Here is a 24,721-nt window from a genome sequence, read left to right on the forward strand (position 1 = left end):
CGATACACTTCCCACCAATATACACTTACAATGGCTGCATATCCCCAGGACAGTGAGTGCATAGCCGACACACACACCAAAGCTCACACAAACCGCAGCATACTTCAACTCGAACCCGTACCAACAACAGTCCTACCCTTACCAACCACAGCCACAGCCACAGCCGTCGCCGTCGCCGTCGCCGTACCAACCGCAACCGTATCAGCAGCAGCCATACCAGTACAACGCTCAGCAGCCATACCAAACTACCGATCCCTATGCTTACCAACAATCTCCATCCCAATCCGCTGCCGCTGCCGCGCCTCCGCCTCAGAGCCCACCAGGTAGGTCAAAACGTTTTGTCTTGTAAAACGGCGCACGAAAACCCAAAAGCGTCAACGTGGAAGTCGGAAAAAGTATTGACCCCGGCGACTGTATTTTTTTTTTTACTTTTTTATAGTCCAAGTCACCCATTCGCCTTTTATACGGACGGACTCGTCTCAGGCAGTGAGCTTTACCGACATGGCACGCATGGCTGGAAGACCACAAACTGTGAGTCTGTTATTGTTGTTGTTGTTGTTTTGTGTGTGAAAATGTATGATTCGCTGACCAAGTATTCCAAAACAGTTTGATGAAATGTACTCTGTACCCGAATCGTTTCTTGAGATTGAGATCCGGAATCCAATGACACATGGGATCGGGCGAAAGATGTACACCGACTATGAGATTGTCTGCATGGTGAGTTGTAAAATTATTGTTTCAAGTGTATATCCCTTGACCCATTTCCGCCAACTCTTTTTTTTTGTGTGTCTGGATAGACCAATATTCCTGCATTCAAACTACGTCACTCGGCTGTTCGACGTCGATACTCTGACTTTGAGGCGTTTCGCGATATCCTTGAAAGGGAAAGCACCAGGGTTAACATCCCGCCCCTACCCGGCAAGGTAAACGAAAACGTCGTTAATATGCAACACAAAAGGTCACGCATGTGCGCTAACGTTTTGTCCCGGGGATATATGTATAGGTATTCACGAACCGTTTCTCGGATGAAGTGATTGAGCAACGGCGTGAAGGGTTGCAGAGGTTTTTGGAGATTGTGGCTGGACACCCGTTGTTACAGACGGGCAGCAAAGTGCTCTGCGCCTTTCTCCAAGGTATCGTCTATATTTTGTGCGATTTGTCTTTTTTAAACTGACTAGTCTTTTTTTTGCAGACCCCGCCTGGGACAAGTCTCAGTGGATTTAAAAGAATAGAATTTACTTATTATTCTAATTGTTTCTTACTTTGTAAATACCCTGTTTTGGTTGTTGCCACTCTCTCTCTTCAAAAAATGCATATACACACACCATATATACATTTCACGCTCTCTCAATCTTGCTCTTCAACTCACTCACCGCCACCGCCACACCACCGTCCTCATCATAATCATCCCACCTTTCCTCACCCCCTTGCTCCTTTCGAAGTTGATCCCAATCAATATCAAATGCCGCACCGCTCTCCTCACCCTCGGCCTTCCATTTACCTGCAAAGTGGAATTCGGTGAATTCGAGACCGCGGCAGTCGAGCGCGATGAAGGGGGAGAACTGTCCAGAGGCGGAGGAGGTGTAGGGTATGGGAGCGGTGGATTTGGATTTTGAAGGCGGTGGAGCTGAGGGGAGGAAATTGGCAGAGTGCTCTTTCTTATAATGTTTTTTTTTTTTTTGATTGTTTGGTTTTAGATTTCAGCGTACCGTAACGTTTTATGCGGGACATTCCATACCTTGCAGTTGCTACACCGCCAGACGAAATTGGCTTTTCCTTTTGATCCTGAAATCTCGTGCTCGTCCTGGTGTTTTTGCTCAGTTATTAAAAGGTTTTTGGTGATGGAAATACGTTGGGATATACCTTTTGGTTCAAGCTGACAGTCTTGGAGTGGACTTCTCGACATGATCCGCACATGACCTGCGATGGGATGAATATGTCGTGTTATCGCTCGATCGAGTACATTGATTCTCAACTGGGGCACACCCCTTTGAAGCTGACCCCTTTGGAGCTGACACCTTTGGAGCTGTCGACTCACGGTAAAGAAATATTCATAATGATCATCGGCGGGCTGGACGTTTGTGACGCCTTCCAGTTCCATCGAGATGAGGACACGGAGTTTCTGAATGACAAAAGAGGTGCTCAGGAATAAATAGGGCGGCGCCAAGGGGGGGGGGGGGGTAGACTTACGACCATTGTGGTGTAGGTAGAGAACAAGGTGTGGAATTGTGTGGATTGAAAAAAAGTGGAAAAGATGGAGTTTGTGCCGACGGACAAACGAAAAAAGTGACAGCGTCAAAAGAAAGTCACCAGTTGTTTATCGTATATACATGGGTCTGCATCCAGCAGTCTTTTCTGCTGGACATGGGACATGGACAGAGCGGAGGGCTGGATGGCAATTTGACCACGCTCATGCATCTCCTATTCTGCTATACTATTCACTACCGCTATCCTACGAACTACTGCTACTACTAACTACTAGAAAAATGACCATCTAGAGGACTCCCTTTTCCCACTCTTTATACTGCGAAGCAAGCTCGACAGCAGCAAGACCCCAGTCCTCGCCGTGGTCTACACATAAAATCAGCCGACGCCAGTAGAACGAGCGGACGCAACCGGCCAGGCAGGACACTTACTATGCCCCTTGTCTTCTCCGCTGCCGACACCGGCCCTGACCAAGGCCTGCTCGTCGTTCAAGACGGTCAAGACGCCAAAGACGACGGGTGTGCCGGTCTGGAGCTGGACATTCATCAGGCCCTGGGAGACGGCCTCGCAGATGTACTCAAAGTGCATGGTGGAACCCTTGATGAGGCAGCCGATGGCGATGACGGCGTCAAAGGGGGCGGTGGACGCGCCCGCGGCCTGGGGCTGGGCGGCCTGGGGCTGGGGCTGGGCGGCGGGCTGCTGGGCGGAGGAGGAGTTGTCGATGAGGGAGAGGAGGTTGGTGGTGGACGCGAGCATGGAGGGGGCGGCGTTGGCGGACTGGGTCTTGCCGGCCTCGATGATCCTGCGGCGTTATCAGCGCAAGTGCTGGCAGACAGGGACGCACTTTTTGCAGGCAAGGGGCAGCTCGTAGCTGCCTGCGACGGTCTTGACGACAATGTTCTCGTCCTTGACGCCCTGCTGCCTGAGCTTTGCGAGTGCGCCGGCGAGGAGGGCGTTGATGATGGTGTCGTTCCAGCGGGCATGCACGATGGCGATGCGGAGGCCGGAGCCGTCGTAGGTGGTGGGGGCGGGGGGGAGACCCTTGACGGTGTTGTCGAGCATGGCGATGGGGGAGATGTGGGAAAGAGATGACAAGTAAATAGATCCGCGCGGAATTTTGAGAGCGCACATCCACACGATGAGGAGTCTTTCGCCGCTCGCCCTCGCCCTCGCCCCGCTCCCCCTCCCCCCCGCCGCCCTCGCCCCCGACCCGGAGACTGCAGCCCTCTTTGTCGCAGCCGAGTCCCCCGCCCCCCCCGGCGTCCGCGTAGACCTCTTTGTGCTCGCCCCCCTCTCCCCCCCGCAGCTGCTCGCCTCTTTTACCGCCCCCCTTGCGTCCTTCCACTCCCCCCCCCACTCTCCCCCCCACTCCCCCCCCGAGACACTCGCGCTCCACTACCTCCCCGATGAACGCTCGCTCGTCATCATCCTTGCCGGCGGAGACATCGCCACCCTCGCACTCGACAACCCACACGTACGTCTTTTCTTCTTCTCTTTGGCCTTCACTGACACATCTCCGCACTGGCACAGGTCGAGGTCGTCGGCAGCGTAGACAGCGGTATCAAGGCCGCCGCATGGTCGCCCGACGACGAGCAAATCATCCTCGTCACCGGCGAAGACACGCTCGTCTGTATGACCAGAAACTTTGATGTCGTCCACGAAGAGCCTCTGCGCTCAAATGACTTTGGACACGGTGCGTCGCATGCTTCTTCTGCTCACCATCCCCCACTCACCTATTGCCAGACAAATTCATCAACGTCGGGTGGGGATCCAAGTCGACCCAGTTCCACGGCTCTCTCGGTAAATCTGCCGCCCGCCAGCCCACCGACTCCGCCCGCCCAGTCTCCCACCCGACCGACCACGGCCTCCCCGTCATCTCTTTCCGTGGCGACGCCTCCTTCTTCGCCGTCTCCTCCCTCGACCCGTACCCCGACGGATCCGGCCAGGCAAGACGCCAGGTCAGGATATACTCGCGCGACGCCTCGGCAGGTTTCCAGCCCAAACTGTCCGCAACCTCTGAAGCCCTCCCCGGACTGGAACCCGCCCTTGCGTGGCGGCCCAGCGGGAACCTCATCTCCACCATGGTTCGGTACGGCTACCAAGGCGGCGGAGAAGGTCGACAAGGCAGGTGGGATGTCGCCATGCTGGAGAGGAATGGATTGCGCCATGGCGGATTCGAGTTGAGAGAGGACAAGGCGGATTGGGAAGACGGTAGGGTTAGGGAACTGGCATGGAATTCTGATTCAGAAGTATTGGCCGTTTGGATCGAGCGAAAGGAGAGGGATGTCCGTACGTGGCGCTTGGCCAAAAAAAGAAAAAAAGAGAATACCCACTGACCAGGACAAAAAACATAGTGCAACTGTGGTCCATGAAAAACTACCATTACTATCTCAAGCAAGAACTCTACTCCCATGACACGCAAAAACCCAGGTTTAGAGGGTTCAAATGGCACCCCGAAGACCCCCTGTCTCTCTATATCATCTGCCAAGGTACGTCTTCTAAAAAAAGACTCTTTTTTTCCCCGACTAAACAACTCTTTGCAGACTCTATCCAGCACCGTACATTCACATGGGACACTTTTGCCGCCCGCCTGCCCATGCCCCACGACACCGCCTCCGTCGCCGTCACCGACGGCACCCGTCTCCTCATCACCCCCTTCCGAACCCAAAACACACCCCCACCCATGTCCTCTTACCACCTCACCTTGCCCTCAACCCCTGTACACGCGTGTTTATCCAGCTGGCAAGATACGGCTGCAGCGGTATTCACAAACGGCCAAGTGATGGTTTGGAAACTCGATACCCGGCTACCTGAACCTCGACCTGAAGCCGGGCCTGGATCAGGATCGAAATTGAAAAGAGGCGGCAAAGTCGCAGAGCCAGTTGTTGTCCTTGAGAAAAAAGTGGAAGGAAAAAGAGTCATCAGGAATCTGGCTCTTGGCCCCCGCGGTAAAGTCGCAGTCCTCAGTCTCGCTCTGGCGGTAGACACTACCGACCAAGGTGGGCGGGTGAATGTGTTTGGCGGAGAAGGAGAGCAGGGTGAAGATGAAGAAGTCGAGGTGGAAAGTGATGTCGAGAGGATTTTGTGGACTGATCAAGGCAATATCCTCGTGTTGAACGGGCAAAAAAGATTGTACAGCCGCAAGTCGTGTTCATTTTCTCTTATAAAGCAATACCATTTACTAACCTCCACAAAAAACACCCGCAGTGTCAAGCAAAGAGCCTATCGATATCACGCTTCCCTCTCAACCCACCTCCATCCTCCTCGCCGGCCGCCTTTTATTCACCCTTTCGCCAACATCCAAACTCCACATGACCGCCCTCACCGCCCCCTTTGCATCCGTCTCCCTCGCCCAACAGCCAGTCACCTCGTTCACGCTTACGTCTTCTTTCCTCATCTACACCACCACCTCTCACTTTGCACACTTTGCGCCGCTCGTAATATTGGAAAGACTCGCCAACGGTGACGATCTGGGCGGTGTCGGTGTCGGCAACGAGTTAAAGTGGGAAGAGCGAAGAGTTGAACGAGGCGCAAAGATCGTGGTGGCCAGTGAGAGCGAAATGAGTTTGGTGCTCCAAGCGACTCGTGGTAACCTCGAGACAATCTACCCTAGACCGATGGTCTTGCAAGTCGTCAAGCGGGACGTTTTGGGGCAAGTCCAAAGTTGTCTGCGTTATCAAGGAGGGGCATATGCTGACCAAAGCAAAACTTTAAAAAACCCGTAGCGGAGCGTACCGTGCAGCGTTCCTGACGTGCAGAAAACATCGACTGGACCTCAACATCCTGTACGATCTTGATCCTGAAAAGTTCATGGCCAATTTGGAGAACTTTGTAGAGCAAGTTTACGAGGTTGATTACCTCAACCTTTTCATCTCTTCTCTCAAGTACGTACCTTTATTCAAAATGATGATGATGGATGAAAAACGACGCTAACAGCCAAGTAGCTCGGATGACTCTGCCAAGGCTGTTTACGGTGAACAAGTCCGTGACTCGACCATTCCCGCCGAAAAGGTCAACACCATCTGCGACTCGCTTCGTACCCTTCTCGAAGCCCGCGGTTTGGAAACGTACGTGGAGAGTATCCTCACCACCCATGTGTGCAAGATTCCGGCCGATTACGAATCTGGATTAAGAGTTCTTTTGCAATTGCAAGGTGCGTCGGGTTATCCTTGTCCTTTTTTTTTTCCCTTCTGATGTAAAAGGGGAATTAGCGGTCCACCCGGAGATCGTAGAGGATGCAATCAAGTATATCATCTTCCTTTCCGATGTGAACAAGCTCTACGATGTAGCTTTGGGAATGTACAATTTCCAGCTGGTCCTCATGATCGCTCAATATTCTCAAAAGGTAAGTTTCCCCCCAATGGCAGCTTTTGTAAAAAAGAAAATACAATATTTATAACCCTACGTAGGATCCGAAAGAGTACCTTCCCTTTTTGCGAGAACTCCGAGCTCTTGATAAATGGGATCAGCGATTCAAGATTGACGATCATCTCGAAAGACGAGAAAGTGCGTTGGCCAATTTGAAGCAAGCCGGTCCAGAAAGGTTTGAAGACGCGGCGTCGTATCTGGCAAAGTATGAACTGTACGATACCGCTTTTAAACTGTACAAAGATGATCAAGAAAAATTGATTGTAGGTTTTTTTTTTCTTCTTAAGATGAGATTGCTAACAGAGCCAAAAAGGTTATCCATGACCTTTACGGAGACTACCTGTACGATCGCCGCGAGTATACAGATTCTGCACTTTGTGAGCCTTTTTATCTCCTATTTTTGGCCTCACACCGCGGGCTTTTTTTTGCTCATCAATGTAAATTTTAATTATTATTTCTCTCATCCGCCCGAAAAAAAGCATACCTCATCGCGAACAAGCCTCAAAAAGCACTCAAGGCGTACGAGCGTGCTCATGCCTGGCGAGAGTTGTTCGCTTTGGCCAAGAAGGAGGGTTTGTCAAAGGAGTCTATGGATGAGATGATTGAGCGTGTCACAGGTGCGTAAAAAGATAATCATCTGGAAGGAAAAAAAACAAAAACACAAAAGAGGCTGACCTCCCCGACAAAAGACTATCTAGGTTCCCGAGGTCGACATTTGGAAGCTTCCCAGATATTCATCGAGTATTCGTCCGACGTTGATAGTGCTGTCGACACTTGCTGCCGCGGCGCCGAATTCTCTGAAGCCTACCGCTTGATATCTATTCATGACCGACCGGATCTCGTAGAAGCCATGATTCACCCTGGGTTGGAAGAAGCACACGAAGCGCTCATCGAGGTCTTTGAAGAGATGGACGGACAGCTGGACAAGGAAACAAAGAGATTGAAAGAATTGAATGAGATTCGGGAGAAAGACTATGGTACGTCAGAATCTACTTTTGAATATATCCGAAAAAAAAAATCGAGCTTATCCCCCCCCTCAAAAAAAAATAGACGCATTTTATATCGTGGAAAGGGAGATTGATATTGAAGGCGTGGACGTTGCTACTAATGCGACTACTGTCGCTTCTGCATTCACACGATACACCGTTGCGCCTAGTACAATGTTTTCTCAGACGACTCGAATGACTGGGTACGTTTTATTAAATCCCCCCCCCACCCCCCTTTTTGTGTTACCCTGATATGTGCTGAAACGACGAATTAGGCAAACGGCCAAGTCCAAGAGGGGCAAAAAGAGGGCTACAGGTCGAAGAGGTACGGTGGATGAGTGGGAATACTTGGTGATGAGTATCGGGCGATTGCTCGCACGCGTAGATGAAAAGAGCGGTAGGTCTCATTTGCGCCCACCATCAGTTTTTGAGTCATTTTCTGATTCCCGGGCTGCAGCCGAAGCCCTCACACTCTTACGCCACCTTCTTTTGGCTTCCTCGGACCATGTCGCTCTCGCCCAATCACTCCAAAACACCATCCTCTCGTTCCGAACTAAGCTTTCCAATGCTTTGGATGAAGCTTGGCAAGATAGAGATGCCGTGCTGAAAGAGGTTGTAGAGAGTGGTGGCAGTGGATTGGAAGGCGCATTGGAGAAAAGCTTGGGAGAGATCAAGCCACAAGTGGGAGAGTGGAAAGGAATGGGTCTGTTATTGAGCAATTGATTAGCCCTGACTAGGCAAACAGACTTTTTTCAAGTATGCAAATATAATGGTTTTATCACATCCGAGTATCATGCAATGCGAACAGAATTCATGGAAATAATGACGAAATCAAAATATGTGGATTGAATGGGTTTTATCAAAAGAGAGACAAATTCGAATGTGTAGAAATCTACCGATACCAAAGTACAGAAACGTTTGCTATGGATAGGAAAGCAGAAAATAACGAAAGAGTCACCATTGATGAAAGTTAATAAACAGAATGGCAGAATGGCTAATAGTACACATGGTTACAATACACTTGAACTCGACCCGCTTACCCCATTTTGGGCATCGGTCCTCGTATCCCCACAGGAGGAGGGCTGACCCCAACACCAACGTGCTGATAACCGGGTCCGAACCCCATACCACCAGGGCTAACGCTCCCGCCGTAGAATACGCCCATGGCAGGCCCTCCAACGCCTGGCTGACCTAGGTGTCCGAGGTAAGTCGGCATGATTCGACGGCGAGTGCGCTGCTTGCGACCTTCGCCATTGGGTCCCATGGCAGTATTCAAAGCTCGCGACGCAAGAGAAATAGAGGGAGATCGGCTGCGGTCGATGGAGATGCGGTGAGAAGAATGGGTGGATGAAGTACGCGAATGAGAGCCGGCACCACCGAGCTTAACACCACCGCCAAGGACGGTGACATTCCCGCCGTCATAAGGGGTAACAGTAGGGGTAGGAACGCGGGGAGTGATGTTGCTCTCAATTGTCGGGGTGGTGGGCTGGACAGTCGATTCAGCCAGAGCCGAAGGTGATGTGGTTCGGCCACGGCTAGTGTTGGTGGGGGTAACCTCGGGTTTCTCCTCCTTTTCCTTACCATCTTTCACAGTCTCAGTGGAAAGCATGGGGACATTGAAAGGATCGGCAGTGGTGGGACGCGTGGCAGGAGTGAGAAGCTGCGTGTGACCAGAATTTGAATCGGATGTCGAAGAAGAAACTGAGCTCTGGGACTCGGATCCGCGGTGAGACATTCGTGATGCAGGGCGCTCATGTTCAGGGGAAACTGGTTCGTCGCGCTCAGAGAAAGCCAATGAAGTAGATCGAGACGAGCCGTCAGAGCTTGACCAACCAGAGGCCTGCTGATTGCGCTGGGTCTGACCAGGCGCTTGACCAAGGCCAAGATTGGAAAAGGCAGGGAGCAACTGGTCTCGCTCAATCAGCTTAGCCTCGTTTTGTCGGTTTTCATCCTGAGATGGAGTAGGAGGAATAGCGAGAACAGTAGGTGCACGGATGGGTATTGCATAAGACGGTCGGTTGGGAGTTGCGTTGGAGGGTTGAGTAGATTTGGCAGGCGTCGCAGGAGACAACTTGTCTGCGTCTGTGGCCGCTTGCCAGATCACCTGCAAGGGCTCTTGGACAAAGTCAGTTTGCCATCTTGATCGATGAAAATCAAACAATGCCTTACCTCGGACAAGCTTTACAGGTTCGAATCCTGGGTCCTCCCACTCCCATGCACCCCATCTCCATACGACCTGACCAGGATCACACCATACTTCCCACTCGTCGCCCTTATCCGATCTGTCTTCTCTACCTCCAGATTTGGCAATAGCCTTGCGCCATACCTGCTCTTCTACACCGACTTTTACGGCAGCGGACCGCATTGGGGGCGGAAGGCCGTGGTACTTGGTGCAAATAAGAGACCTGGTTCCGCTACCTACTTGAGGATGGCCTTCGTCCCAAGTGGGCTGGAATTTGACAAATAAAGCATGTTTAAGCTGCTTCAAGAGCGAATTTAGGACTTCTGGGGTATATGAAGCGGATAAAGGCTCCACAAGGTGATCTACTAAATGGGGGAGCGCGGTAGTGAGGGTCCGATCACAGCTGAGATGTGAGGGAAGGTGGACATGGAAGTCTTCTGACTGTAAAGAATGAGAGGAAGTGAGTGAGGCATATGTGAGGGCCGGGGACGGGTCGGGGTCTGAGGGCATAATGTTTTTAAAAGAAGTAGCCTATGCTGGCATGCTAATGAAGTTGAGTTAGCTGCCTCCAATTGCGACTAGGTGGATGTTTTGAAAACGATAGGCGGTGGAGAGTAGTGTGTGGCGAGAAAATGAAGGGGACTTACAATGCGATGCAAGGCAGGGTGAGAGGGTCAGGGAGAAGTGTGAGTGTGGTGGTAGAGGAGTATGGTGCTGCAAAACAGCAAGAGTAAACGCGGAACAAGTGAGAAGGATGGGGAAAAGCAACGGAGGAACGAAGAGAAGAGCGTTGAGAGGAGGAAGCCATGCGGTGTTTGTATCGAGAGAATTACCCGAACTGGAAATGCCACCAGCTTTTTATTACGTAACAATTCCCGCCACCGCTTCCATCCCCACAGAACCCTCCACCCAGCTAGACGTCTTTCTAGCAATTACTACAGCGAGTAGGTGCTTGCACTGCGTCACTCGCTTCAGTATGCATCCCCAGACGCCGTACTCGACATCTTACCAGAACATTTCGTCCACCGGAAAGCGAATTGTAGCTGAATCCCGCGCAAGGACAGTACATCCTCTGAAGTTCTTCCCCAGATGCATGAATTCTCCTCCGCCGCGATTCTTGACTTTCGTTGACAGTTCTGTCTGATCTTTTGCTTTGGCCTTGTTGACACTCTGAGATATCAGAAGATAGGGCGAAGGGATCTGATGGAGGCTTGTTGAGCTGCACGTTCTCCGAAAGCTCTTCCGGTTCCGGCTCGTTTACATGGCTCGTTTTTTCTTGTACAGAAGAATCAAGTGTGTTGATGTAAAGAGTGTAACTCTTGCCCGCTGAAGAGGCGACCTATATAAATGGAACGTCGGTAAGCTATACATGTTTTGCTGACTGGATCATCCATACTTGATACACATGTCTACCTGTAGGCAAAACCACCTTGACCACTTCAACACTTACATTAGCTATTGTCCATTTGTGATCCCTAAAGATTTGGCTTTATTTACCTTCGCGACGGTCAATGAGCTGTAATGCAGACACCAACATAGGTCCGAAAACTGTATGTAATTGTAGCAGCAACGTATCATCGACTGGATGTAACATTATATCAGTTTCGCCCTAAAGGTTCAGAGGCAAATCACCGTGGTGATTGACATACTGGGTGGAGAAGACGGCAGAGCGTCAAGTAACGTTGCGGACAATAAAAGGAACTCGGAGAGAGAAGAAGGCGACATGGTGATTATTGGTTGTGTTGTTCTTTAGGAGAAGCAGCCGGAAGAAAGAGGTGTTTTCACCTTAAATATGGGGGAAGGGTGGTCGCTCAAAAGATATAGCATGCAGATGTAAGTTCCTAGAGGAAATTTCTGAGGAGTGAACCTCTCTACGTACGTAGCAAAGCCTCTTCGAACAGCTGTGAAGGGTGGAGGTTATTGATGTTGTTATTCTAATGTTGGCCACGTGACGGCCACGTTTTCCCCAGTTCCACTATGTGCCGCCGCCACCGCCGCTCAACCCATCACCCGGCTTGGGTCCTGTCATCGATCCCTCGCTTGAATCTTGACTCGGCTTCTATTCCAGCCCCATCCTTCGAACCCTGCCTTACTCCGAATTCTCCCCTATACGCCATGAACAGAGTGAGTAAAACAACTCGATCAGACAGAGCCGTGCTGAGTTTCACCAGATATTCGGCACAGGCAAAGCGAAACCTAAACCCTCCCTCACAGATGCCATCTCTTCCGTAAGTCCAATATTGTCCAATAGTGGATGGCTTCACTTTCTGACCGTCTTCAGACTGACGCCCGCGTCGCTTCCCTTGAGGTCAAGCTCAAAAAACTAGATGCCGAATTATCCGTTTTTAAGACCCAAATGTCCAAGATGCGTGAAGGTCCCGGAAAGGCGGCTGTCCAACAGAGGGCATTGAGAGTGCTTAAGCAGAAAAAGATGTACGAAAATCAACTGGGACAACTTCAACAGCAAACCTATAATATGGAACAGGCGGCAATGACCACGGAAAATTTGAAGAACACAGTGAGTATATCATCTAATGTGAAAGGCATTGCGAACTGATAGATTTACTATCTTCAAGATGGCTACAGTTGATGCCATGCGAGTGGCTAACAAAGAGATGAAAAAGCAATATAAAGGAATTAACATCGATAAGATTGAGGTATGTAGTTCTATCAACCAAGAATCTTTACATCCCCTTCACCATTTGAAATCTGACGTTCCAACTATCAGAGTATTCATTACGACATGGAAGATCTCATTGAGCAAGCCAATGATATACAAGAGTCTCTAGGGAGGAGCTACGGTGTCCCTGATGAAGTTGATGAGGCGGATCTCCAGGCTGGTGAGTTTCCTTTTTTTTCTGGTTATGGTGTCCTGAAGCCTACTCACGATCATCTAGAGCTCGACGCATTAGGTCTTGACGACGAGCCCATAGGAGAAAATGAAACTCCAAGCTATCTGCAGGATGCTCAATCTTTACCAGATTTCGTCGATTCTGCGCCTCTTGAAGACCTAGTAAGCCTTTATTCTTAAGCGCGTTAGACAGATCAAATCTGACACCATGTCTAGCAACTGGAGCAGCCCACGGCTGAAGTGGCGAGATAAACACACATTCTGTCTTCGAGACTTAAATACGTAGTGTTTGTGCAAATGTAGTATTGATCATAGGATAGGATAGTTTGAAGTTCCTAGTTGGCAATACTATAGCGACGATGAAGTGGAGGCGGTTTTACTTAGGACATAGTGTAAGACGAGAGACTCGTTTGAAACCTATTAATGCATCTGTAATTGTATTACTATTGCTGCACTTGTCGCCTGATCTTCATGAGTTCCAACCGTGGGGTCAAGGCGTTCCTTTATTTCAAAGGGAATTCTGTAACCCGTGCGAGCGATCCCTCTCCGCTATGGAGCTTACTGTTCATGTGATGGTGAACGGCGTAACACGGTCTCCCGCAAAGACGCATCCATAGCCTTTGGGGCATGCGACCATGGTGGCACGCATAAAGAAGGTCCCAGGCTTGCCCACGGCATGTTCAAAATCTCAATTGCCTTGTGTCCACCCCTTTCATCGGGCCCTCAATACCCTGCACAACCCCTTCCGCGAATTGTCCGTCATCTACGATTCCCGGTGACGCAGCAGCTGCAGCACCAGAGCCGGAATTGGCCTCTACAATCACAGCGCTAGTGAGGCGAGGACGAACAGAAAGCGAAGCACAAAGGAGACGGTACCGAGCCCGAATGAGGGACAGGAGGGACGCCAAATCGGTTGCAGGCGCGGAGGACGGGGAGGAAACGTCTTCCTCAGTAGCCGCCGATTCAGGAACACGGTCAGATCTGTCGGATGGTGTCGGGTTGGTAATGGGGAATGTCTTTATCAACTCTAGCAGAGTCTGCGCATGTCCCAATGCCCTACAGCGTGGCTCATTAGCATGGCCCCTACTAACGTCCAGAAAGTCATCAAAACTCACCTAGCTTCCTTTCCCTTCCGGCTACGACCTTGGGTGGCTGATGCCACTTTTGTGCCCAGAAGCTCAACCCACATCTCTGCCCAGCCCTCATAGTACCCTACCTCTTCCCATAGCTCCCAGGCCTTTTCCTTGCCTAGTTCGCGACCTTCAAAAAGACCGTGCAGGCGACCATGGGCATGTCCAGAGTCATAACCTTCAGAGTAAAATCTGTGACGGACGTATTAGACTTGTAAACGCATTAGTCATGTGGGACATACGTTGATTCGAGATTGGCAGCCTCTTCCAAAGGGTCATCCACCATATTCATTTCCCAGTCGATATTCTCTGGATGATTGTGCATAATGCTTTGCCGATCGCTGTTGACTTGTAAAAGGTCTATCGTCTCTGTTCGAATTTATGCCTAGTGCGGAGATGATGTTGTCGTTATCCAGATTGGCAAAGAGGAAGTCGACACAAAAAGAATGTCAGGCAACAGATAATGATAAATAGCAAGTTCGCCGCAATCCATCCCTCGTCGTTGAACACTCCAACTTTTGAACCGGCATCAAACACCTTATGTAAGCATTAGCCTCCACCTTCCACCAATTCTGTTGGTGCTTGACGGAATGACTCGAGATGTGACCCCCCTGAAGTATCGATTGATGTGCTTGATACTATTCACGGACTATATAAAATATCGCAGCATCAGAGGGAACCATTCAGACTACTGAGTCAATCAATGATACAATAAATGGCGTATCTGTATTGCACGTTTTGCCGATGTAATGAAGACAAATGACGAAGAACAATTACTCTTCTCTAACTCTGCTTTCTAAAACATCAATCATATTTAACGGTCGCCCATTCGAATAGATGGAATAAGATTGTGGAGGAAGATGCAGCCATGTCACTATTAAACATGAAACCATATGCCTTGTTTAAGCATGGTTGGATACATGATACGCCTCCATGTGTCCCATGCTTTCTCCCCGCGAACCCCCTCCTTGACAATACTTGTTGCGGGGCGGGCGGAGGGCGGAGAAGAGTACTACTTTGATTGTCGGCAATAGGGTAAATAAGATCCATAAGGATATCCGTCAACCTTTCCTTAGACGCTATCAAAGAGGTTGGGTTAGCAACGACATGCATTTTTTGATAGACAGTTTCACAATTCTATCGATCGCTATAGATTGGCCGCAATAATGAGTATTTGATGTTAACGACCAAACAAGAGGGACCCATGTGAGGGCTTACCTTTGACTCCTATTGTCCACAGTTGATAATCTGTGCCCAGCCACTTGCGAGAGACTTCCGCGGTGAAAAATAAATTCGGTCACGCATCTCGGGTAGCTCCTTCAAAACCGCATCACGCACTTTCGATACGTCATGGTGTGCCCATGGCAGACCATTTATCCTGGAAAGCTCCCATGAGAAGGCCCAAGTGGTTTTATCCCTCTTTTCCAGTTGATCTTCTGGGTAATGCTTTCGTTTGATGTCATTCAATTCGGGATGGGTCTGGTGTAGGACACGCAAAACATACTCCGCGGATTTCTCAACTGAGTCGGTCACTGTGCGAGGCGGATTAACTCTGTTACGAGTACCATAGCATGCCATTGGGATGATGTGGAAGGAAAAAGGTTGGTGCAACACTTCCACCGGAAGATGTCCTCCTGCAAATTTCAAGTCGCAGTACGGAATATTATCGCTTCGCAATTCCAAAAATCCGTAACCGCTTTTGACGATGACCTGTTTGGGTCGACAAAGGGAAACCAATGTGAGATCGAATTCCCGCTGTAGCTCGGGAGCTCTAGGAGGGCTGAGAGGGGATGCACCCAGTTCAACGGAAACAAGATTGGGAAATGGTTCAATGCCTTTGTCTCGAAGTTCCCGAAGAGCCTTTATAATCAATATGACCGCGCTCTCATCACTGTATGTCAATCGTCAGATGTTTAGTTGAAACTCCACAACGGCGACACTTACAACTTAGCTTTGGAATAACTCTCAAGATTTAAATAGGTTATGAATCGCAGAAACCGAAGCTTTAAATCCCTGCCAAACGGTTTTTCCTTTGTGGAATGCGTGTTTTCGATACCAGCGAATAATTCTGAGATGCCAATCGCCCGATCTTGAGACGTTGAAAGTCCATAATGGCCCCTCCAAGCAACCATGCGACCGTCGCATAGCATCTCTCCTGCTACCATGGCGATATTCTTTTTGGCACTAGATCAGCAACATCAATCGAAAAACTCGGTCATTGACAGGACTCACCTTGCAAGTGAAGAGTAAGTTATACCTATCACCCGGATTCGTGTGCTCTATGATCACTTTTATAACCTCATAAGGCATATCTTGGAATGTTACGGGATTCGTTTTGCATTCATTGGCTATTCCGTCATGTCCATTCTCTTTGTCGGATGGGCCTCTTGGGGAAGGAATTTTCATAGATGAGACTGTCTGCGGAGTGGCATATGAGACAGGAGATCGGAGAAATGTAATTAATCCCTCCGTCAACGAAGGCGTGGACCGAAAGGGGCACTTGAGGTCTATTAGAGATTATACACAGCGAAGTGTACGAGACACAGGATGGGTCTATGTATTAGTATTGAGTGTGCAGATATATCTTTGAATAGATCACCATTTTTGTTCGTTTGGTCGTGACGCTGGCGTTTTTGGCTACGACATCGATTCGATTATATTTACTTCTTCTTCTCTGGTGGCCCCTCCTCCTTGCGTCCTGACGGCCCTGGCCGACTTTTTTATTAATTATTTTATTTTCTATTATGGACCTTCGGATTTGACCGAAATGGAGACGTAATAGTTCCTGTTGGTACCTCGTGCTGACAAACTACGAATGTACTCCGACACGCACTTTTACTCATTAATCACTTCTCGTGAGATGTTCTCTGGCCTGCTACACATAATCACATAAACCATTCCCCATCCCCTGCTCCGCCACGTATCGATATGTCCGCCATTGTGATAACAACAGCATCATACCCATCTGAAAGAACTCCTCTTCTTCGCTCTGGTTCATACACCTCGTCAGACTCGGGTCGCGCAAATATCTCCGCGGACAGCCCAAATGAACTTGTCCGTTCAGCACCATTGAAAGATTCCATATCTTTAAGTCGTTTTGTTGTTGTCTGTATTGGCATATGGTCTGCCAACTTTGTTTTTGCCTTTCAAAGTACCGCAATACCTACCCTGGCACCGGAAATTGGAAGCTGGTTCGAGCATGGCGAGTTATCAGCATACCTTGGGAGTATGTTCACTCTCTCAAATACCGCGGGTATGTTCTTCCCTTGATCATCTTTCAAGCGATAAAAAATGCTCATTGAAAATGCAAGTGATCCCTCTTTACGGAGTCTTCATGGAAACTCTAGGCCGGAAATTCGCCATGATCACGGCCTGTCTTTTTTTCGGCACTGGTACTATCATGTGTGCGTTGGCGGGGAACATGTACTCGCTCATTGGCGCCCGTACCTTTGCAGGGGTATGTTTCACTGAAATGTATTACATCATAACCCATCCTGCCGGCTAATCAAATGTTTTCTGATACAGTTAGGAGGCGGAGGACTCTTGACGGTCTCCAGCGTAATTGTTACGGACCTGGTACCACTTCGGGACAGAGGGTATTATCAAGGTGGGAAAATTATCACTGTGAATTTAATAACAGCTCTTACAGTCTCGTCGCAGGTCTTATGATGACGATCTTTGGTTCTGGCAGCATGCTAGGAGGACCTGTGGCTGGGTGGTTAACCGATAGGTTCGGGTGGCATTGGTCCTTTTGGATTCAGGTAGGTGGTTGCAGTGACTTGTACGAGTAATGTGACCCCATTAACTAGACTGTAGCTGCCTGTCGTTATTTTTTGTGGGGTGATTGTTTCGGTCTTCCTACCAACACCTCCCATTCCTCCAACGCACAAATCTCTTCTTTCTGGTTTAGCATCCCTCGACTGGCTGGGTACGGCCCTTCTTATTGGCTCAGTCACAACCCTTATTTTCGGGTTCTCTTTTCACACATCGTACCTCGAACCTTGGTCTTCCCCGATGGTATGGGGAACGTTGCTAGCTAGCGTCCTGAGTGCGGCAGCTTTTGTACTGGTTGAGATGAAGGTGAAGCATCCGCTTGTACCTCTTAGAGTCTTCAAGTCAAACCATATTTCAGCAGTGATGTTGAGCGGATTTTTTCTATCTGTGTCCAACCAAGCATTTGTGAGTCTTTATATCCTCCATTCCATCATATCAATTGACATCCATCACTTACCATGCAGATGTATCAAATGTGAGAGTTTCTAGCCCTACTGATATCATCCTGCTCATTCGTTTCACAATCAATTTTAGCCCTGTATACTTCGCCGTTATTGTGAACACGTCAACAGCTCAAGCAGGCCTTATTATGTCCCTTTGTGGTGGCTTGGGCTTGGCTCTAGGCTCGCTAGTCGCTGGACAGTCAGTCGTATTTTCTCTATGTGGGCAAAGCTGACATTTGTTACTAATGTTTTACTCTGCCACAGATACATCCGAAGCGGCTATCCTTGGAAATGGTTGGGGCCAATCTCCCTTGTACCTCCTGTTGTGGGCGCATTGGTAGCAGCCACGTGGAAGCCAATCCTTCCTTGGTGGTCCTACTACGCGACCGTTTTCCCTTGCATTCTGGGATATTCGACATTCCTCTGTGTACAATTAGGTAAGTTGATCAAGCTTACAGTCCAAGAGCGTTCACCATTGATCCATTTATAGTCGCCTTGGTTTCCAGCGTAGATAGCAAACTTATGGTATTGAAGCTTACTGTTCGATCAAGTAGGTGGAGAGGCTGACTATTACATCACAGCCGAAAGCTACCGCACTATTATATACCACTCGTAGCTTGGGTGCTACACTTGGAGTCAGTGTGGGCGGATCCGTCCAACTTGGAGCACTGGCTTCACAGCTTAAGGTACTATTCGAAGGTTTGGAAGCTCGCGATCAGGTAAACGTTGAAGTATTTTAAGTCTGGACACTCTGACAAGAATTGCGTCGTAGATCATAAACTCCATTCTCCATTCGAAAGCAGCCATCCGACTCCTTGCCCCAGGATTGCAATCATTAGCGCTCTCTGCTTACGCCCGCTCACTTTCGACTGTTTGGGTTTTCAGTGCTGCTATTGCTGTATTGACTGTCGTGTCCTCTTTATTCATTGAAGCCAAAGAAGTTCACAAAGAAGAGCGACGAGCGATCAAAGGAACGGGAGGAGGTATCAGTGAGGGTGGCCCGTTCGCAGAAGGAATTGGTCCAGCCACAATAGAAGGGGAAAGACAGTAAAGATTTGCATCCGGTGTTTTGAGAAAATGTTGTTGTGAGAATGAATGCAAGGTTGTTAAGTTGGGTCCACAAAATCTTAAACTAGTTTCTTGGGCAAACAAAAAAGAAATAGAAAGCAAGGGGATTTAACCGGGCATTTTAGGATAAATCTTCTCCTGCCTCTATCCTCTCTAAAATTTTGCCTGCAATGACCTTGTCCTCGACACACATTCCCATTAGCATCTCAACGACTATTCTCTTTCCTTCCTCACGTTCGCCTTCAACTTTAATGTCCTTATGGAGCTTTTTCAAAGCTTTCCATCGCTTATCAGATTCTTTGACGACTCTCTGACATATATCTTCAAGCGAACTGATGGTAGCCAGCTCGTTGGAAGGAGAAATATAGGTGGAATAACTTCGCTGAATTCCTGGAAGCTTGGGAGAATCAGCCGGCAGGTGTAGCACACGTAGGCTCATGAGTAGAGAATGCGAAGGATGGGGTGGACCTGGGCAAGTATGAATGGTGTTTTGCCTGTCCCAAGGACATGAGTTAATAATGTGCAGATGACCACAGCAATACGTACCCCCAACAAGCGATGGCTTCTAAAGCCTTTTGTTTTTCGGCTGCATCTTCTTCGTTACCGTTGTTCTTCACTTTTTCCTTCCAAAGTTCATCCACAATCCAACCCACATCCAATTCTCCATTTTTAAGCCGCAACCATTTATCATCATCTACTCCTTCTGGTGCTTCGCAGAAGCCGTACTCTGCAAAGAGTGTGGCATTCGAATGTCCACCGTACTCAAATAAGACCTCTTCTTCCTTTTGCATCTCTCGATCAGGGGCAATCAGCCGAAGATCGATTTTGCCAGGAACAAGATGTAATCCATTGCGAGAGTAACCGGTTAGGTTTTGGCTGTTCCAATCACTGCTAGGTGTATGTCTATGCGTTCGACGAGTAGAGCGCGGCGCCGGTGATGGCGTTGACATCTGGCGAACCCGGGGAGCGTTTAAAGACGAGTCAGACGAGTGATTGATCATATCAAGGATGGGAACGAGCGTGTGGTTCATACGTTCACTGGGACCGGGGAGACCAAGGGGGATAGAGATCGAACGGGTGTTTACTACTACGTGTCAGAGACGGGGTCTAAATGGACGAAACTGCATACCGTTGAGCCAGGCCCAGAGGAGATCCTCCTGAGTTAAGATTGTGGACATGGAATGCGTTTTGAAAGGCTCTTCCTTGCGCTTCAGCGACATATCAGTCGGGCTGAAAAGTGAAGATGTTATCAGAACACTCACCAAAACATCTAACATGAGGGCAGCATCAGCTTCATACCGACGTTTCACGTCTTGTATTTTAGCCTTCAACGTAAGGGAAATATGTTTCTCGTATAGGTTATTCCACCAATCCCAATCGGCAGTGCCTGGGCTTTTGGCTCCCGGTTCCGGCTTGATAACCCAAGTCAACGGATGCCAAGGCCTGAATTCCTTAGGAAGTGTTTCAATGTATACTTGCCAGTCCGAAAAATAGCGTTTTTGAGGGTCTTTACTAAGGGCCAGGTGGAGAGTTAGAAGCTCAGTGGTATCGAGTTGCCTATAATGAGAGCTGGATTCCCCATTGGCAGTCGAGATAGTGATTGGTGACGCGGATGAGGTCTTGATTCGCTTCGAGGAGTTGGTACTTGACGTTATATGGGTAGGTCGAGGATAGAGATGCCTTGGTATAGAGTGCGCAGGACCTTTTGAAGGCGGTCTGGAAGCAGCATCTGCAGCAAACATAGTGAGAGGGTTCAGCATGGCTGATGAAGGGATGTGAAGGAGGGTGGATCTCTCCTGATTGAGAGTCAACGAGAATTTTCCATGCATAGTGTAGAGCTAAGGATGTGGCATACCTTGGTTGGTTCAGTCACCACTAAACCTCGGACGACATCTGTGAAAAACTTTTAGACTGTCTCGTCTTGCCGGCTCGTAGACCATCGCGAACATACCAGGTACATCGCGGAGAGACAAGCTAGTTTCGAAGCCGACATGTTTTTCCTCAAGCCAGGCGAGAAGTTTGTCCCAGTCTTTAGTTGACTCTGAGGGCATACTGTAGCGAGCGGTCGGAAATAGCTATCGGAGGGGGATGAAAATGCAATGAAGTTGGAGGAATGGAAAGGCTAATAATTATTATTATGAGTCGAAGCGGGGCCCCTGGTGCGCGAGGAGAAGAGCCGTGTTCGGCACAAGCACCAAGAACCGCAATGGATGATTCTGGCAACCTCAATTTTTTTCTTCCCTCGCCTTCTACGGCAAAATGGTCAACCCGGATGAGGACACTGAGTTGTACGCCATTCCACCCCCGTTTACATCCATGCTCACACCTCTTCCAGCAACGACGCCCTTCGTCGACATGGTATCCTTCCCCCAAAGCCCCCATCACGCTCCCCATCCCCAGACATTCCGCACATAACCCACACCGACGCTGTCCGCGCAGTCGCTGCCACAGCAGACGCAGACCAACTCGTGACTCTTATTGAAGGCGATAATGTCGATTCGGACGACGAGCGTATGTTTGAAGAGTACAAGAGAAAGAGACTGCATGAAATGAAAAAGGAAGAGAAGAAGGGACGGTTCGGCAGCATGGAACCACTAGGGCGGGAGGACTTTGTTAAGGAGGTCACGGAGGGAAGCAAAGCGGACCCCGATGGAGAACAGATTGAAGATCAAGATGATGATGACGAAGAATCTTCTCCACGATTGAAGGGAACAGGTGTAGTCGTCTTTTTGTTTAAAGACTCGTGCGTTGATTGCATTGTGCTCAGGCAGCCTCCAGAACTACGTTGACTCGAGCCATAGTGTACCTTTATCCCAGCATCTTCGGCCACTTTTAAATCAAGCTGCTGCCGCCCATCCATCCACAAAATTCTTGTCAATCCCAGCAGGACTTTGCATCCCTAATTATCCAGATAAGAATGTACCCACTCTGCTTATTTACAGAAACGGAGAGATGATCGGGAATGTAGTGGCTGGTATGGGCTTGAAAGGGATGAAGACCACAGTGCGCGGTGGGTGGTGTTCCCGTACTCTCTATTGCCGTTCAACTGATAAAATTACATAGATCTGGAAGGGTTGCTGCTCTACTTCAAAGCGGTCGAGAAACCCTCAGCTGCGCTCTTACGGTCCAGTGAAGCTATTGAGCGCTTAGACTCCGACGATGATTTCAACGACGATGTCGGCACGGTTAACACCAGAGGAGGTGGCCTCCGAACTGGTGGTGTAGACATTGGCGCAGGTCGAGGCAAAGAAGACAGTGACGATAGTGATTTTGACATGTAGAAGCTATTGTTATGCTATCGTGTCGAGTCGGCACGTCAAATCCTTCCGCATCACATTTCCACTCGATTAATATCGTCTCTTCAAACAATCATCAGTCAAAGGCATGACCGCTTGGTAACTCTTTTTCAATGCAGCTAACATCCAGCATTTGTAACACATTGGCGTCTGCGGTTATAATGAACGACCAAGCTCTGAATTTTGCCATACATTTGTTGGACCCTCATCGCTACAACTTATTGAGGCCTTGCCTTAATCTCTTTGATAAGAAACACAGCTACAGATACAGTAATGAGGGCATCGCCTCGCGCGCAGTGAACCATGCCAACCTTGTTGACCGCTGAAAAGAAGAACACTTTGCCAGGGCCTTCTTTTGCGGAGCTCTGAGCTGTGTCGACCAGGAACCATATCCCACATGAGCAGCCATACTTTGAAGGCTTGCGGCTGCACTTCCTCCTAAAGGGTAATTGAGTTACTTGCGTGAGTATCCAAATTCATAGTGTTTTTGAGATGTTCATGAGGATTCGGATTTATCTCGCTTCGACGGATTATTTCGGGTTGGAACCCAACACACCTACCGTAGGCTTGACTGCTGCCCAAAAATAGGTCGATGTACAGTAATTGCCGAGCTTACAATAAAAAGAAGTCAGTGAAGGCTTGCGGCACCTTGGGAATGGTCCTTGAAAGCAGTATTTTCACTTGTCGTCCTTGCAGCGATAGTTGTCTACTACTAACAGGCTTGATTAAAGGCAAGTCAAGCATGAAATATGCATTCATCATTTCCAGCAGCAGTTAGAACCAACGACATTTGATGGGCAGGTGTAGTAGTAGGCACTATTACTGCGTGTACCAAACCCGGCAAGTGGTCTTGATCAAAGTATCGCACTGTACGGTAACATGTACATGATGTACTTTCATTACATAGTGCAACGAAAAGGAAGCAAGAAGGAGTAGTGATGCCATGCTATGCATGATGATTGAAGAAGAAGAACGACGAGGGACATTCGCAACAACAACAGCAATAATAATCAAACGGCACCTGCATTTTGCCACGTCAGGTCTTTCCGGCTATCAAAAGTCAGAGACTGCCGGTGGATGAGCAGTTGGTCGACTTCACAGCCCGTCGACACACTATATAAAACGTACAACGAAGCCTACGCACGCATACTACTGTAACTATTTGACTTCACAGCCAATCTCACAAGAATATATCACCTTTGACTTCAAGCTTAAAACATTAGCTACAGCAACCGTAACATGGCTCATCAACAGCCGCTCCCCTCGGCGGACAGCCTCAATTTTAAGGATCTCGTGGTATTGGTAACAGGAGCTGGCAGCGGCATAGGGAGAACGTAAGTTTAGATTCCAATACAGCTACTAGCAAACTAATGTGGAGACCCTTGGGGGTATGTTCTCTAGGTATGCTCGCTTTTTCGCTGCTCGTGGAGCTAAAGTAGTGATCAACGATGTATCGGCTGAAGCAGCTCAGGCTGTAGTCGATGAGATTGTGAAAGGTATGAGTTCTCATCAGTCAAGCTTACAACATTTATCAATATCATATCAGGAGGTGGAAAGGCTATTGCTGCACCAGGATCCGTTACAGACGGTAGCAAGATTGTTGCTCAGGCCGTGAAGGCTTTTGGTACTGTCCATGTACTTATCAATAACGCTGGCATTCTCCGTGAGTTTTTGACAGAGTCGCATGAGAGCGTCTCAAGCTTACTCCATTAGGTGACAAATCGTTCAAGAATATGTCGGATCAGGACTGGGATCTCGTAATCGCGGTACACCTGAAGGGTGCTTACTCTTGTACAAAGGCTTGTTGGCCCTTGTTCAGGCAGCAAAAGGTTAGTTACAATTACCTAAAATGTTCAAACAAAATGACTTATTTTCAAAAACAGTTTGGCAGGATTGTGAACACTGCATCAGCAGCTGGTCTCTATGGCAATATGGGCCAAGCAAACTATTCTGCAGCTAAAAGTGAGATATTGGAAATTCAGCCTGTATCTTATCAATCGTTTCGTTTCCTGACGACTATCATTATAGTGGGGTTGATTGGGTTCACTCGAACTCTGGCAAGAGAGGGAGCCAAGTATGACATCAAGGTTAATGTCATTGCACCTGTAAGTAGATCATCAAAGCATTGTACTATACGCTGATACATTGTCCCTTATAAGATGGCAGCGTCTGCCATGACAGAGACTATCATGCCTCCAGAAATGCTCAAAGGATTAAAGCCGGAATTCATTGCCCCTTTCGTCGGGATCCTTACAGCTAGGAATGTACGTCAGATGGAACTATACTGATGCATTTATGGAGATTCTGAATGTTACCACAGGGCCCAGACGTCAGTGGCCGTATATTCGAATTGGGAGCGGGGTTTTTCTCTGAAGTGAGATGGGAAAGATCGAAAGGTATGTCTTGCCCCGATAACAA

The 24,721-nt window shown here is 48.8% G+C and overlaps 13 protein-coding genes and 1 non-coding gene; 6 read left to right on the forward strand and 8 right to left on the reverse strand.

Moving 5' to 3' along the window:
- The first annotated feature begins 1 nt into the window (after position 1).
- CNAG_07669 (sorting nexin-3) lies at positions 2–1,736 on the forward strand. XM_012195407.1 has 7 exons: positions 2–52; positions 99–323; positions 440–531; positions 607–717; positions 798–923; positions 1,004–1,133; positions 1,193–1,736. The coding sequence occupies exons 1-7, from the start codon at positions 31–33 to the stop codon at positions 1,222–1,224; spliced, it is 738 nt and encodes a 245-aa protein (XP_012050797.1). The 5' UTR covers positions 2–30; the 3' UTR covers positions 1,225–1,736.
- Positions 1,274–2,272, reverse strand: CNAG_05711 (hypothetical protein). XM_012195077.1 has 5 exons: positions 2,191–2,272; positions 2,039–2,122; positions 1,864–1,920; positions 1,739–1,804; positions 1,274–1,658 (listed from the first exon to the last, which is right to left on the reverse strand). Exons 1-5 carry the CDS (start codon positions 2,194–2,196, stop codon positions 1,338–1,340), a joined length of 534 nt encoding a protein of 177 aa, XP_012050467.1. The 5' UTR covers positions 2,197–2,272; the 3' UTR covers positions 1,274–1,337.
- A 119-nt stretch (positions 2,273–2,391) lies between these two features.
- On the reverse strand, positions 2,392–3,271 carry CNAG_05712 (6,7-dimethyl-8-ribityllumazine synthase). XM_012195078.1 has 3 exons: positions 3,050–3,271; positions 2,637–3,007; positions 2,392–2,571 (listed from the first exon to the last, which is right to left on the reverse strand). Exons 1-3 carry the CDS (start codon positions 3,265–3,267, stop codon positions 2,495–2,497), a joined length of 666 nt encoding a protein of 221 aa, XP_012050468.1. The 5' UTR covers positions 3,268–3,271; the 3' UTR covers positions 2,392–2,494.
- A 274-nt stretch (positions 3,272–3,545) lies between these two features.
- CNAG_05713 (elongator complex protein 1) lies at positions 3,546–8,379 on the forward strand. XM_012194954.1 has 16 exons: positions 3,546–3,679; positions 3,736–3,898; positions 3,949–4,494; positions 4,560–4,694; positions 4,749–5,345; positions 5,413–5,857; positions 5,931–6,089; positions 6,150–6,358; positions 6,417–6,550; positions 6,615–6,836; positions 6,887–6,950; positions 7,053–7,190; positions 7,263–7,550; positions 7,624–7,762; positions 7,835–7,956; positions 8,017–8,379. Exons 2-16 carry the CDS (start codon positions 3,838–3,840, stop codon positions 8,280–8,282), a joined length of 3,525 nt encoding a protein of 1,174 aa, XP_012050344.1. The 5' UTR covers positions 3,546–3,679; positions 3,736–3,837; the 3' UTR covers positions 8,283–8,379.
- Positions 8,355–10,389, reverse strand: CNAG_05714 (hypothetical protein). XM_012195079.1 has 3 exons: position 10,389; positions 9,729–10,285; positions 8,355–9,674 (listed from the first exon to the last, which is right to left on the reverse strand). The coding sequence occupies exons 2-3, from the start codon at positions 10,249–10,251 to the stop codon at positions 8,596–8,598; spliced, it is 1,602 nt and encodes a 533-aa protein (XP_012050469.1). The 5' UTR covers positions 10,252–10,285; position 10,389; the 3' UTR covers positions 8,355–8,595.
- A 213-nt stretch (positions 10,390–10,602) lies between these two features.
- CNAG_07670 (hypothetical protein) lies at positions 10,603–11,538 on the reverse strand (the record flags this gene model as incomplete). The annotated part of the gene is made up of 5 exons (XM_012194955.1): positions 11,391–11,538; positions 11,239–11,322; positions 11,138–11,178; positions 10,751–11,080; positions 10,603–10,698 (listed from the first exon to the last, which is right to left on the reverse strand). Exons 1-5 carry the CDS (start codon positions 11,464–11,466, stop codon positions 10,603–10,605), a joined length of 627 nt encoding a protein of 208 aa, XP_012050345.1. The 5' UTR covers positions 11,467–11,538.
- Positions 11,539–11,793: 255 nt separating this feature from the next.
- CNAG_05715 (charged multivesicular body protein 5) lies at positions 11,794–13,034 on the forward strand. XM_012195080.1 has 7 exons: positions 11,794–11,865; positions 11,913–11,969; positions 12,023–12,259; positions 12,318–12,398; positions 12,470–12,581; positions 12,639–12,754; positions 12,809–13,034. Exons 1-7 carry the CDS (start codon positions 11,857–11,859, stop codon positions 12,842–12,844), a joined length of 648 nt encoding a protein of 215 aa, XP_012050470.1. The 5' UTR covers positions 11,794–11,856; the 3' UTR covers positions 12,845–13,034.
- CNAG_05716 (hypothetical protein) lies at positions 12,824–14,224 on the reverse strand. Its single transcript, XM_012194956.1, has 3 exons — positions 13,965–14,224; positions 13,708–13,914; positions 12,824–13,648 (listed from the first exon to the last, which is right to left on the reverse strand). The coding sequence occupies exons 1-3, from the start codon at positions 14,045–14,047 to the stop codon at positions 13,273–13,275; spliced, it is 666 nt and encodes a 221-aa protein (XP_012050346.1). The 5' UTR covers positions 14,048–14,224; the 3' UTR covers positions 12,824–13,272.
- Positions 14,225–14,308: 84 nt separating this feature from the next.
- On the reverse strand, positions 14,309–16,351 carry CNAG_05717 (hypothetical protein). The gene is made up of 4 exons (XM_012194957.1): positions 15,955–16,351; positions 15,667–15,896; positions 14,941–15,613; positions 14,309–14,869 (listed from the first exon to the last, which is right to left on the reverse strand). Exons 1-3 carry the CDS (start codon positions 16,126–16,128, stop codon positions 14,950–14,952), a joined length of 1,068 nt encoding a protein of 355 aa, XP_012050347.1. The 5' UTR covers positions 16,129–16,351; the 3' UTR covers positions 14,309–14,869; positions 14,941–14,949.
- Positions 16,352–16,534: 183 nt separating this feature from the next.
- On the forward strand, positions 16,535–19,063 carry CNAG_05718 (multidrug resistance protein fnx1). The gene is made up of 11 exons (XM_012194958.1): positions 16,535–16,975; positions 17,034–17,179; positions 17,248–17,329; positions 17,383–17,483; positions 17,539–17,901; positions 17,961–17,971; positions 18,031–18,138; positions 18,204–18,376; positions 18,430–18,464; positions 18,521–18,658; positions 18,712–19,063. Exons 1-11 carry the CDS (start codon positions 16,651–16,653, stop codon positions 18,988–18,990), a joined length of 1,761 nt encoding a protein of 586 aa, XP_012050348.1. The 5' UTR covers positions 16,535–16,650; the 3' UTR covers positions 18,991–19,063.
- On the reverse strand, positions 18,977–21,159 carry CNAG_05719 (hypothetical protein). XM_012194959.1 has 6 exons: positions 20,959–21,159; positions 20,863–20,900; positions 20,270–20,803; positions 20,137–20,215; positions 19,554–20,091; positions 18,977–19,501 (listed from the first exon to the last, which is right to left on the reverse strand). Exons 1-6 carry the CDS (start codon positions 21,056–21,058, stop codon positions 19,129–19,131), a joined length of 1,662 nt encoding a protein of 553 aa, XP_012050349.1. The 5' UTR covers positions 21,059–21,159; the 3' UTR covers positions 18,977–19,128.
- Positions 21,160–21,224: 65 nt separating this feature from the next.
- Positions 21,225–22,435, forward strand: CNAG_05720 (GTPase inhibitor). XM_012195081.1 has 4 exons: positions 21,225–21,295; positions 21,343–21,750; positions 21,809–22,017; positions 22,071–22,435. Exons 1-4 carry the CDS (start codon positions 21,267–21,269, stop codon positions 22,286–22,288), a joined length of 864 nt encoding a protein of 287 aa, XP_012050471.1. The 5' UTR covers positions 21,225–21,266; the 3' UTR covers positions 22,289–22,435.
- Positions 22,436–23,106: 671 nt separating this feature from the next.
- Positions 23,107–23,244, reverse strand: CNAG_12669. XR_001045975.1 has 1 exon: positions 23,107–23,244. It is a non-coding gene; the product is annotated as a hypothetical RNA (non-coding RNA).
- A 162-nt stretch (positions 23,245–23,406) lies between these two features.
- CNAG_05721 (multifunctional beta-oxidation protein) overlaps positions 23,407–24,721 on the forward strand; it is a 3,868-nt gene continuing 2,553 nt past the window's right edge. Inside the window, exons 1-8 of the mRNA XM_012195082.1 lie at positions 23,407–23,637; positions 23,705–23,799; positions 23,850–23,966; positions 24,017–24,132; positions 24,187–24,265; positions 24,332–24,408; positions 24,463–24,567; positions 24,624–24,699. Coding sequence (XP_012050472.1) covers positions 23,543–23,637; positions 23,705–23,799; positions 23,850–23,966; positions 24,017–24,132; positions 24,187–24,265; positions 24,332–24,408; positions 24,463–24,567; positions 24,624–24,699 — 760 coding nt within the window. The 5' untranslated portion in view covers positions 23,407–23,542. The remainder of the gene's footprint in view (positions 23,638–23,704; positions 23,800–23,849; positions 23,967–24,016; positions 24,133–24,186; positions 24,266–24,331; positions 24,409–24,462; positions 24,568–24,623; positions 24,700–24,721) is intronic.

The sequence above is a fragment of the Cryptococcus neoformans genome, chromosome 7 (assembly GCF_000149245.1).
Source record: "Cryptococcus neoformans var. grubii H99 chromosome 7, complete sequence".
Classification (NCBI taxonomy): domain Eukaryota; kingdom Fungi; phylum Basidiomycota; class Tremellomycetes; order Tremellales; family Cryptococcaceae; genus Cryptococcus; species Cryptococcus neoformans.